The sequence below is a fragment of the Parasteatoda tepidariorum genome, chromosome 6 (assembly GCF_043381705.1).
Source record: "Parasteatoda tepidariorum isolate YZ-2023 chromosome 6, CAS_Ptep_4.0, whole genome shotgun sequence".
Classification (NCBI taxonomy): domain Eukaryota; kingdom Metazoa; phylum Arthropoda; class Arachnida; order Araneae; family Theridiidae; genus Parasteatoda; species Parasteatoda tepidariorum.
In genome coordinates this window covers 77,011,510-77,023,491 of record NC_092209.1, presented here as the reverse complement: position 1 = coordinate 77,023,491, position 11,982 = coordinate 77,011,510, and the positions used below count along the sequence as shown (strand labels likewise).

General features: G+C 33.5%; 1 protein-coding gene across 1 annotated transcript; it reads left to right on the top strand.

Moving 5' to 3' along the window:
- The first annotated feature begins 1,273 nt into the window (after positions 1–1,273).
- Positions 1,274–10,066, top strand: LOC107452330 (dentin sialophosphoprotein-like). Its single transcript, XM_016068726.3, has 3 exons — positions 1,274–1,358; positions 2,958–5,612; positions 9,882–10,066. Exons 1-2 carry the CDS (start codon positions 1,326–1,328, stop codon positions 5,574–5,576), a joined length of 2,652 nt encoding a protein of 883 aa, XP_015924212.1. The 5' UTR covers positions 1,274–1,325; the 3' UTR covers positions 5,577–5,612; positions 9,882–10,066.
- Positions 10,067–11,982: the final 1,916 nt, after the last annotated feature.

The window sequence follows — 11,982 nt, the reverse complement described above, 5'->3', positions numbered from 1 at the left end:
AAACCTCCCATGGTTAACCCGATGGCAAGGGGACTCTAACCCATGATCCGTCTACCACTGAAGATATTTTACGTTAGAACTCTGGTCAGTGCAAGCCGGGTCAGAATTCGAATCGACTTGTCATCGCAAGGATTCGAACCCGGCGATCACCCCGAGGGTGGGAACCACTGGCCTAGCTGCTCTAGGGTTTGTAATGTGATACGTTGAGCAACAGCTTGAGGAAACTTCCGACGACAATATGCTACTTCAATGATGGCACGATATTGCTGAGCGAAAAAGGAGCAGTGTGTTTAAACAAAAAACATTATACAATTATTTAAAAATACAATTAATCTCATGCAGTAATATATTGTATAATGTATCTAAGTGTAATGCAGTAAATGTACCCTGATCCTCTAATACAAATTAATTTTCTTTAAATATAACGTATTTTTCAACTAAATAACTAAATTTAAAAATTGCTTTGTTATCATTCATTTAAATATTTATTAAATTTCATGTTTTCGATAATTCGAGTTTTCGAAAGTTCGAGCTAAACTCGGTTCCGTCCAACTCAAATTACCGAGCTACTAATATTTAAAGCTACTAATATTATTAATTCTAAAGAAAATAATTTCTGAAGACGCTGTGAAAATATTTGGCTTACTTTTTAAGTCAATATTATAAGGAAATGTTTCAAAATTCATTCAGAAGAGTTTTTGCAAATTGATCTTAATTGTGTCTAAAGAAAATTGATTGATTTTTATTTACATGCAGATAATTATTGATTTGTTTTTAATTGTCTACAGATAATTATTATTTTGTAGACAATTAAAAAGAGGAAAAATAACTTTAAAATTTCTTTAAAATTGTTCTTTTAGGATGAATTTTCAGATTATTAAATAAATAAAAGGATCAAAAAATAATAGAGAAGCACGTAAAGAAAACAATCCAAGAAACAGAATGTCATGTTGATCCCTATAATTTAAAGTTTTTGATCATAAGTATCATCAGTTATGTAAAGTTATTTATCATAGCACTGATGAGAAAATTATTACTCCGAATTCACAATAAATTTACATTCATAGTTCTGAATTGTGTCACGCATTCCAAAATGAAAATCAACAACTTAAAAATGATTATTTTTCTAGGTAATATAATTGAATTAGAAGTATTTTGTTTAAATCCATTGTTCTATTTTGTTATTTTTATTGGTAAGTTCTCATAATTTCTAAAATCTTACTTATCTGCCGAGTTTATAAATGTTATTCTTGGTGTGAATTTCGCAGTAATACATTTATACAGATTTCATCAAGGAGTTCTACTTTTTTGAAAAGTTATCAAGAATGGTTAACTACTTCAAAATAATTGGAATTTGGGTAATATATCTTTCCTTACATTATCTTTTAATAATGTGTGATTTTACTTAATTATTTTATAGATGGTCATGGCTTTCACATTATTATCAAATTTCGAGATTCATAGACTCTTTCCTTTGCAGTTGCCTAAATCCTTTAAGTCACAGTCACAGTTATGTTCTGGAAACCACCACACTCAATATACTTTTAGAATAATCGCTAAAAATAAAGTCTAAAAAGTAAGCAAATTGATTATGAAAGATTAATATTTAAGAAAGGAGTAAAGCACAGATTAATATCAAGCACAATAGTTCTACAACACAATAAAACTAAAGAGCTGTCGGAAACTAACTAATTATGTTTAAGCAGATAAATATTAAAAACATCAAAACCTGCTTGATTGCTGGAGGAAACTTAATGGAGTGTCAAGTATTCTCTTCTTACGAAGCTGGCAACCAATCAAGCAGGTAATTATGTTCTGAGTGTCGACTTTCTTGATAGATTACTTGATAGTTTTCTTGATAGATGGGATAAATTACTCGCCTCCCAAAGAGGTGACCAGGTTCTAATCTCAACGAGGACAGGGCGAATTCTGCACCGGGCTTGTGCAGTGCTGACGAGCAGTGGTAGATGGTTGACGAATCGGGGGTTATAATCTTTGTCATTGAAGTGTAGTTTGTCTATGGTAAGAACTCCCTCTGCCACAAAGTCTGAGGCCGTCAGCTGTTATGGAAACAAAAATAGTATATTTCAGGGAAGGTATAGTACGGCTTCCAGGAGAACTCCTCCAGACACCCGTCTCGCGTCAAGGTGAGTACTATGGTTACGAGGAAGGGTCACTTCGAATAGGGGTGTGGGGTGAATAGTTTCGTCTTAATCTTAGCGTAGGTCGTCGTAACTAAACCAATCGACACCTACTTTCCTCCATTTCACCCTCATCAGAAATGTGCTCTCGCTTGTTACCATAGCAGCAGACAGCCCCAGACTTTCAGTCTGGAGGAGTTCTCCTCAAAGCCGCACTATAGCTTTTCTTCGTTCCAGGGGTAACACAATACAACGAAGAAAAAAATTCCTTTTCTCTCTATGACCCGAGCCAAATCCAGTCCTAAGCCGTGAGCCCACACCCCTATTTGAAATAGTAATACCTCGTCACCATAGTTACCGCCACGGGTCCACACGAATGGCTAGGGGAGAAGGTTTTTCCATTACGGAAGCAAGAAAAAGTCTGGGAGTGGGAGTCCTAAGTCGGAAGATGATTCATCCTCGCATATTTAAACTTAAAGCAAGCATCTCTCATTCTATTGAAAAACGAAACATTACCTTGTGAAAGTGTGCAGAAAATCGTCTTAAAGAGGTTTAAATTATTTAATAAAATTTTCTCGACATTTTAGCAAAGTAAGGAAGTAAGAAGAAAGAAAGAGGGTGAACTTTAAGCACATTTTGCTAAAACAAAAACATTTTGCTATTTTTGATGCTCAGAAAAAATTATTACATTTTTAATAAAAACGTCGTAATCAAAAAGCATGTTCATGAATTTTTTTTTCTTTGCTTGCTTTTTTGCTCTAGTTCAGCTTTTTCGAATTAAACCGTAGTCACTCTCTTGTTTATTTTTTTTTTCAGAGATTCATCTATACACTTCTATTCACGCTTCTATTGATGACTGAACATGCAAACTGCTGGCCGATAGAAATAAATGGAGTGGGTCAAGATTCAGTTAAAAACAATCCGATGCACAAAAGAAATGAGGGAGGATTTGGAGGTAGCATTAACTTTGGAGCTGGCATAGGTGTAAGAGGGTTTGGTGGTAGTATGACAACAGGCGGGTCAGGAGAGCTAGGTATTAGCATATCAAATGGAAGAGTCGGTCAGTTTGATGGTAGTATAGCACATGAAGGAGATACTCATGATGGCATCGAAAGTGAAAGAACTGGAACTGGTGGTAGTATGACAAGTGGCGGAACTGGTAACAGTGCTGGTATTATAACAAGTGGAGGAACTGGTAACATTAATGGTATTATGACAAGTGGAGGAACTGGTAACAGTGCTGGTATCATAACAAGTGGAGGAACTGGTTACATAAGTGGTATTAAGACAAATGAAGAAACAGAAATTATTCATAGAAGTATGGGAAGTAAAAAAACTAAGCTAAGTGGTAGTTTAGTAAACGTAGGATCTCAAATGTTTATAGGCGGTATAACAAGTAATTTACTCGGTGGGTCTGAAGGTAATATGGCAAATTTAGGAACTGGTAGTGGCATAGCTAATGAAAGAACTGGGATTGAGAGTAGTATTACTAATGACGGAACTAGTGATATTGATGGCATAAGGAAAGAATCAGGAACTATCGAAAATAAACATGATGTTAGTAGAGTTATTGATGGATCGAAAGCGTCAGATAGAAGTATAGCAAGTGGAATATCTATAGGGTTTGAAAGTAACATGGCGATTGCAGCATCTGAAGCGTTAGAAGGAAACTTAACAAGTGTGGGCCCTGATGCTGTCGGTAGTAGTATGACAAATGGAGGAACGGGCTTTAATAGTCATAAAACTAGCGAAGTAGCTGAAGGTAGTAAACAGATCAAGTTAACTGAAGGATTTGAAGAAAACGATGGTAACCTGTCAAATGCAGTATTTAGAAGCACTGATGGAAGTATAGCAGATAGACAAACTAAGGTCGATGCTGATAGAAAAAATGAATTAACTGAAGTTGTTGATTCTAGCATGATAAGCCGAAAATCTGAAAGTATTGATAGTAGGCATGTAAGCGGTGGAATTGATAGTATTATATTGAATAAAGAAACTGGAAGTATTGATGGCAGCCTGTTAAGTGAAGCATCAGAAAATATTCATAGAAGTAATCCAAATGTAAAAACTAAACTTGATGGTAGCCTAACAAGCGAAGAATCTAAAGGGTATGTTGGTAAAATAGCCAGTGAAAGATCTGAAGGGTTTGAAACTGTCATTAAAAGGGAAAGAATTGAAAAATTTGATGATAGCAAAACAAGCGTGAGTACTGGAAAGTTTTATGATAGCAAAACAAGTGGAAGTTCTGGAGACCTTAATACTAGTAAATTAGGTAGCAGCCTGTTAAGTGAAGTATCAGAAAATATTCATAGAAGTAATCCAAATGTAAAACCTAAACTTGATGGTAGTCTAACAAGCGAAGGATCTAACGGGTATGTTGGTAAAATAGCTCGTGAACGATCTGAAGGGTTTGAAACTGTCATGAAAAGTGAAAGAATTGAAAAATTTGATGATAGCAAAACAAGCGTAAGAACTGGAAAGTTTTATGATAGCAAATCAAGTGGGAGTTCTGGAGACCTTAATGGTAGTAAATTAGGTGGAGGATCTGTGAACTATAGGGACAATGTGGCAAATGAGAGGTCTAGAGTGTTTGACGGAAGTATGGAAAGTGGAGGGTCTGAACGGATTGATAATAGCATGGTCAATGGAGGACGTGAAGAAGCTGATGGCAGAATGATAATTGGTGGCACCGGAAGGTTTGGTGGTATTATAGCTAGTGGAGGATTTGAAGTGTTTGGTAATAATATGGAAGGTATTAAGTCTGGAGATAAGGAAAGAGAAGTTTTATTTAAAAGCAAATCAAGTGATTTAGGATTAAAAGGCATTTTAGGAGGTGGAACTGTAGGATTTAATAACTTCGCGAGGATTGAGAATTTAGAGCACGAAACTGGTAATCCAGCACCTTTTGGTATTGGTAATCAAAATGGACTAAACAAAGCAAATGGAGAATTAAGAAACAGTATGAATTCGGCGACAATGCGTACAAGAATACCTGAAAATGGAATTTTTGCAAATGGAGGAATTATATCACGGAATGGTGGCCTTTCAAGGGGGGTGTTAATAAGAAATGGAGGTATTTCAGACGGCTTTTTGGCAAGAGGTGATAGAATCATGAGTGATGGACTGTCTATGGGAGCTCTAGGAGGTGGATTTTCGCAAAAAATGAACTCTTTTGGAGGCGCAATCCCACAAGGTGCTATAGTAGGATCTACAGGCTACAGGGGAAGGATAAATAATCTTTCTCCAGTTATTTCACGTTGCACGCATCATGGCTCAGAAGGATGTTCGACGAAGGTAGAACATACTCCTAGAAATGGTTTATCCGTGACTGGACAAAGTCGATCTATGCTAGACACGAGAACTGAGGACAATCTTAAAACATTTCATTCAATAAACAAAATTAAATTCCTTGTGCCTCACAAAATATTCAAATGACGAAGCATTAACTACATGGTACTGGAAGCATTAAACGTAAGTTTTTTTGACCTACTTCTTATTGGTGATATTTTGAAATATATTTTGTAATTTTTTTAGTGGTTTTTCGTATTCAGATATCTTGTATCAGTAGCGAACAAGAAAAGGGAAGTTATTCAATGAGTCATGAAATAAATCTCTAAGGAAAAGTTTCCATATGTCTTAAAAAGTAGTGTGCAACTTAGTTCTACATGTTTGAAAAATACAATTAAACGCCCTTATATTTTCAATTATTGTTTGCTTAAAACAATGAGTTAATATTTTTTTATGTTGGCTTGATTCAAATCACAATTCTAGTTTTCATTAAGGATAAAAATACACCAGCAAAAGTATTTGTCTTTGTTGAATAATTACATTTTTCGTTCTTAAAATCGGATTTCTATAGCGGAAATGCAATTAAAGACACAAGTCAAGTTACGGTGTTAAAACTTTTTTCCAACTAAATTAGAAAAAGGATTGTTGCTTGTTGTGTGATGTTAATCATTAAAACAGTATTGTATCAATTGCTTATTGTTTACAATATAATTCCGGAATAGGTCAGTTTAAAAAATAAGTACAAACAAAAAATATGTATTTTAAAGGGTTGCACTAATAAGTATATTGGAAAAGAAAATTAGTTTTTCTGTACACATGTGAGAAATTTCGTAAATATGCTTAAAAATATGGAAAATATGGAAATGAAAATAAGATTAAATATGGAATTAAATATGGAATAATTAAATATGGAAGTTAAAAAGCACACAACAATATTGTTAGTGAACATCATTTAATGCCATATATAGGGAGCGGGGCAGCACATCTGAATTCGATTTCAGTCAAAATAAAAATAAAAAGTAAGAAAACTAAGTTTACCTCGCTGAGTTAAACAGATACTTAACTGATCTGGAGTCTTTAAATGAATGAGAAAAAAAATACAAAAACCATTGTTAAATGCATAACATAAGAAAGCGCGTCTTAATGTTTGCTGAAAAGTATGTGAGAGGAAGTTTTAGGTATGTATAGAAATAATTAATAAAAAAAAATTCTTTTACCTTCTGAAAAATTTATTAATATCAAAAAAATTTATTATACAGTTGCACCTCTTCTTAATGAGGTCGCTAAATCCTGATAATAAGTTCGTTACAGGGAAATTCGCTAAATATAAAAATACCTTCTGAAATAATTAAACTTCACAAAACAAGTTTCAAATTCATAAACACTAGACATAATTAAAATAGCAATTGATACACCTTTACCATTGTCAACTAGCATCTACTATTTATTTTATAAATCTTTACCATAAAAGAAATCTGCATTGAAAGCAATAATGGAGCAAAACATTATCCAGTGTTACACTATCATGCTACATACATTTTCAACTAAACAAAAGCTAAATTAATGTATAAAATTATAGCTGCATTTATTATAAAAGTAATTTTAAACATACATAACCACGTGTCTTCTTTTAAGTTTAATTGCTACTGATGAAATTCGTTAATTTTATCTGAATTTTTCGTTTGAAAGGCAAACAAGAAGGGAAATAGATTTTACTAAACTAAACTCAGTGGCGCAACAGCTCATAGAGGGCCAAAGAACAGCTCATAGAGGGCCTAGATGGTTACGGCCAAAGCCTACTGTGCCCATCTCAGTTTCCTTGACCTTGGGCTCTGGGGTGCAGGAGCAGATGTTCCAGTCAGGTGGTCAGCCGAAAGCGGAACCCCCAGTGTTTAGTTCCCAAGCATGCCTGGTACTCATTTATCGACCCACTGAAGGGATGAAAGGCTGAGTCAACCTTGCCCGGCCCGAGGATCGAACCAAGGACTTGTGGCACGACAGCGCGAAGCGCTACAGCTCAGCCACCGGGCGTCAATAGATTTTACTGCTTTCTATAAAATTTGAATGGCTTCGAAAATCAATTCAAGGTAATTTCCCACATAAAATGCGTTAACAAGTTTGAAACGTTCTGAAATATTTTGGGAAATAGGGAAAATGAATCTCAAAGAAATGTTCATTAAATAGAAAATTTACTTCGCTATTTGGAAATTATTTTACGAAGACATTTCCAAAATGTTCTTGGTTCCTCGAAAAAAAATCACAAAATAGAGAAATTCGCAAAATGGAAGTTCGTTAAGTAGAAGTCCGACTGTATTTTGACTTTTGCACACTGAGAACCGTATAGGTTCTTTAAAATCAAGGAGCTTAAGAAATAGATTTAGAATTTATCGTAAATGAAGTTGGATGATCAGGTTTAAAAATTGAAATCACAAATTAAACTTTTATCACGTTCCTCTGCAATGCTGCATGTGCCTCTCGTTTGCAGTTAATTACTCCATTCTATCTTTCAGGATTTTTTTCATGGAGTATTATGGAATATAACTACTCGATTTTGCGCGACGGAAAAAATTTTCTGCTTTATTCAACGGTGCCGTTTAACAGAAAGAAAAAAATAGCTTTGAATTTTTTAAACGTGATGTAAAACTTATTTTAACAATGGATAAAAAGAGGCATAATCGAATATTGAACTTAATCCCAAAATAAATCTTTAAGCTATTATAAACTAAAGAGTTGAATTGATGTAGTAAAAATCAAAATTTTTCGGATCATATTTTTTAGAAACGTCTATGTGACAAACATATCGTTGCTTGTCGGTGTAAAAAATAGATGGTCGATCGTTGTTGTTGTTTCTAATGCCACTCGCTAATACCGGAAAGCTTGCTTGGTGTAACCAAGCAAATTTAAGGAAGAATTTACCTATGATATAAGCTGGTATTCATCGATCGAAAACTATGTAGGCTTCAAGTCGCCCCTACGGTTCCTATACAACGAGAGCTCAGTGATTTACCACTAAGCCATCGCAGCTATGATAATCAATGATTTAATTCAATAACTAGTGGGCTGCGCCCCCTACTCGCTAACGCTCGCCAACCCCCGAAAATCGCCACATAATCTGATATGGTTTGCTTCGCTCGCTACTAACTTAAGTACATTGCAAATACACAAAATTCTAACCTGCAAGTGACGTAGGGTGGATATCTGGATCCTGATTGGTTGCTGAAATGAGGCATTTTTTTCGTTAGCAACTGTTCTTTCCATTATATTTAGAGTCAGCCAGCCCGCAAGCATCAATTCTTTTAAATGATACATTCTAAATTGTTATACAAAGATTTCTATTGTTTCACTATATATTTCTTACTCAACACAAGGACCGGCACGAAGCCATGCAGAACATAAACAAACTATTTATGCATCGAAGTTGCCAGGTACACAAAACAAAAATATATCACGGCTGCAATAAAATACATAAATAAAATTAAATATAAGTTAAATAAAAATGTAGAAGAGAAAGAATTATATTTCAATAAATTCGATGAGTGATATGGCATTGTGTTTAATTACCTTCACGTTAATTAACACTTTGCATTATTTGGAGAAACTTAGCTCAACTTCAACAAGCCATTTTGCTTATAAACGATCAGCTGACGCAGACGTCATAGAACACATGTGTGGGTATTTTTGATCTCCTTCTTCTCGAAGTGCAAGTGCCCAATTCAAAACAATCATTCAAATCTATATAACAACTTTTTTTTTTAAAAAAAAATTACATCTTTTTAGTAAATACTAAGTCATTAAAATAAATTTGAATTCAAATAAATGACATGTAATTCGTTAAACCTATTAGAAATGTGCTATAGTATAAAATCTTAAAGCGTAACAGCACGACTGAGACTCATTTTTCAATGAATAACTAATAACAATAATAAAACAAATAAATTCGTGATATAAATCAAAAATCGTCAAATAAATTCGTAATATATAAATTCGTGAAAAAAAGCGCTTTAGACAAAATACTAAAATAGAGATCTATCCACAAAGACTACTCACTTCTGCCTAGCTTAAGGTTATTGCAGTTTCCGTTTTTGAAAGCGCTATATGTTGAGCCACCTCAACTAGATTTGGCATATGACATTTTTAGCGGCAATCATTGGTCGATTTTCTAGCGTTGCCATTCGGGGAGTTGTAATGAGGCTTTTTTTGTCGCCGTGTAAGAGAAATATATATATAGATAATTCGGAGAAAAAAAATTATTCTAATGCATTCAAAAAATATTTATATGTTAAAAAAAACTTACCGATTAGCCACTTACCAGACGTTAATGATAAAATAAAACAAAAATTGACAAAAAAAGTTTTTTTGATGGGTGTTTCAGACTTATTATAAAATTATGTGTGTAGTTGCATATGTTTTTAAATGTTTATAATAAATTTAAATTGCATATTTATTTTTCAGGTCAATTAAAATATTATCTGCAATATTTGACTCTATTTTCATTTCTAAGTCTCCCAATTGTTCAGAATTTAAGAAGACCAAGTAAGAGCAACAGCTGTGTCTATTATAGATTTTATATTCTGTTCTGATGCCTATTAATTTTCTCTGACGTAGTTTTAAATAATAAAACTTTTTTTGAAATATTAGTATGTGTGTGATTTTTTTTTGTTTTTAAATTTTTATAAAACTGAGAAATTCGTTGATTACTTTTAAAATTTTTTTTTGCACTCACCATTTCAAAAATATTCAACAAGGTTGTTTCTCGTTAAATTTCAATCCATTATGAATAACAACTAACATTACAACTCATTAATTATAGCATATCTATAATATTTAATGATTTAAATTTTTTACAATAAATCAAAATTTAGAGTAAAATATTTCTAATCATTAATTGGAATATATGCTGCTTCCTATATATGCTGAGTACATAAAAAAAAGATAATTGAAAAGGTTTTTAATCGAATAATTCTGTAATAAAACGAAAAAATAATTAGCTTAGATCTGCCCTTGTTAATTATATAAGCTATATCAGTACTACTCTTTTTCTCGAAACCAGGTCCTTGGGAATATTGAATCAGTGCTTTATATTATACTAAGGCAGTGGTGCGCAAACTTTTTTCGACTGCGACCCCTTTTGTAGAGAGAAAATTTTCGGCGACCCCTAGAGATAAATGTTCACAAATACGATGTATATTTCGCGCATTTCTTTCGTTTCATCGAATAAAAACATCATCATATTTAACTCATATTAATTTTAATTATAATTTTAAGAAAATACTTTTTGTATAATTCAAAAATCAGTAATTGCCCTTTAATGAGATGTATGTGGCTGCAAGTTTCTAATTATCTCATCGATGTTTGGATGTATGTTGCTAATTGCAATTCGCATATCATCTTTCGGGTTTAAACGCTAGCGGTATTTAGTTTTTATTGAAACTAGTTTGCTAAATCCAGTTTCACATAAATACGTTGATGCAAATTGTATTTACACTCTGATGGCATTCTTGCATAAAACGAGATATTGTTTTTCCACGGATAGCCAGATAGAGAATACATTACACATTACGGACAAAGAAAGAGTGGACAGCATGAAATTGCAATTAAACAGTTAGTGTAGGCGCTTCACTCTTTATATGTACACTGTATAGTATGCAGCATGCAGGGATAATGCATTTCATAAAAATTTGGCGACCCCCAAAAAACTTCTGGCGACCCCTAATTTGCGCACCACTGTACTAAGGGACGGTGGTCATCTTTTGCTGTGTGACGGGAATCAAGCTTCTAGAACATTTCATTTATTTCTTATGCAACTTTGAGAATTTGTATAGGGCGAGCCATGAGACCCAATTATGCCCCTTTGTGCGGCGCCTAATTCGTCCATAATTTTGTGACTTGGTGTGATAATGTAATACGTCATAACAATATGTTTGACAAAGTTTCAAAATTATAGGTTTATTATAACAAGAAGATAAAAGTCATTATGTATATTTAGAACATGAGCTATATTGACTTTAAAATTAGGCCCCTTTGTGCCCAAATAATTATTCTATAATTTTGCAACTTCTCCTCGTGTTTAAATATATTTTATTGCGAAATGGGGCCAAGTTCAAGCATTGTAGATTAACATATAGGGAAGTCAAAGGCCCACAGAATGTGCACTAAAAAGGAAAAGAAAAAGAGCAATTTTAAAATAGAATTAAATAATTCTGTATGTATATATATATATATATATATTGTCGTTGCCGAGTGGAAGGATTAAAACAGGTCATAGGTCGGGAAGGAGGGTACAAAATTTATTTATTAATTATTAGACAAGAGCAGTCATGAGAATGAGTAAAAGTGCACATGAAAAGTTGCGCTCCTTGGTTATATGTTAGGGAAAATCTTGCAAAGTAAAATCCGTAAAATGTCTTAATTTAGGGAAAGAGGGAAATCTTAGTAGTTGCTATTGGTTTATGAAAGAGATCGCGCGTTTCCCACACAAAGCTAGGGAAATATGTCCTGCTCTTAATTAAATGCATAGTTGAGCCAAAAATAGATTTAAGAACAGGATGTGGCT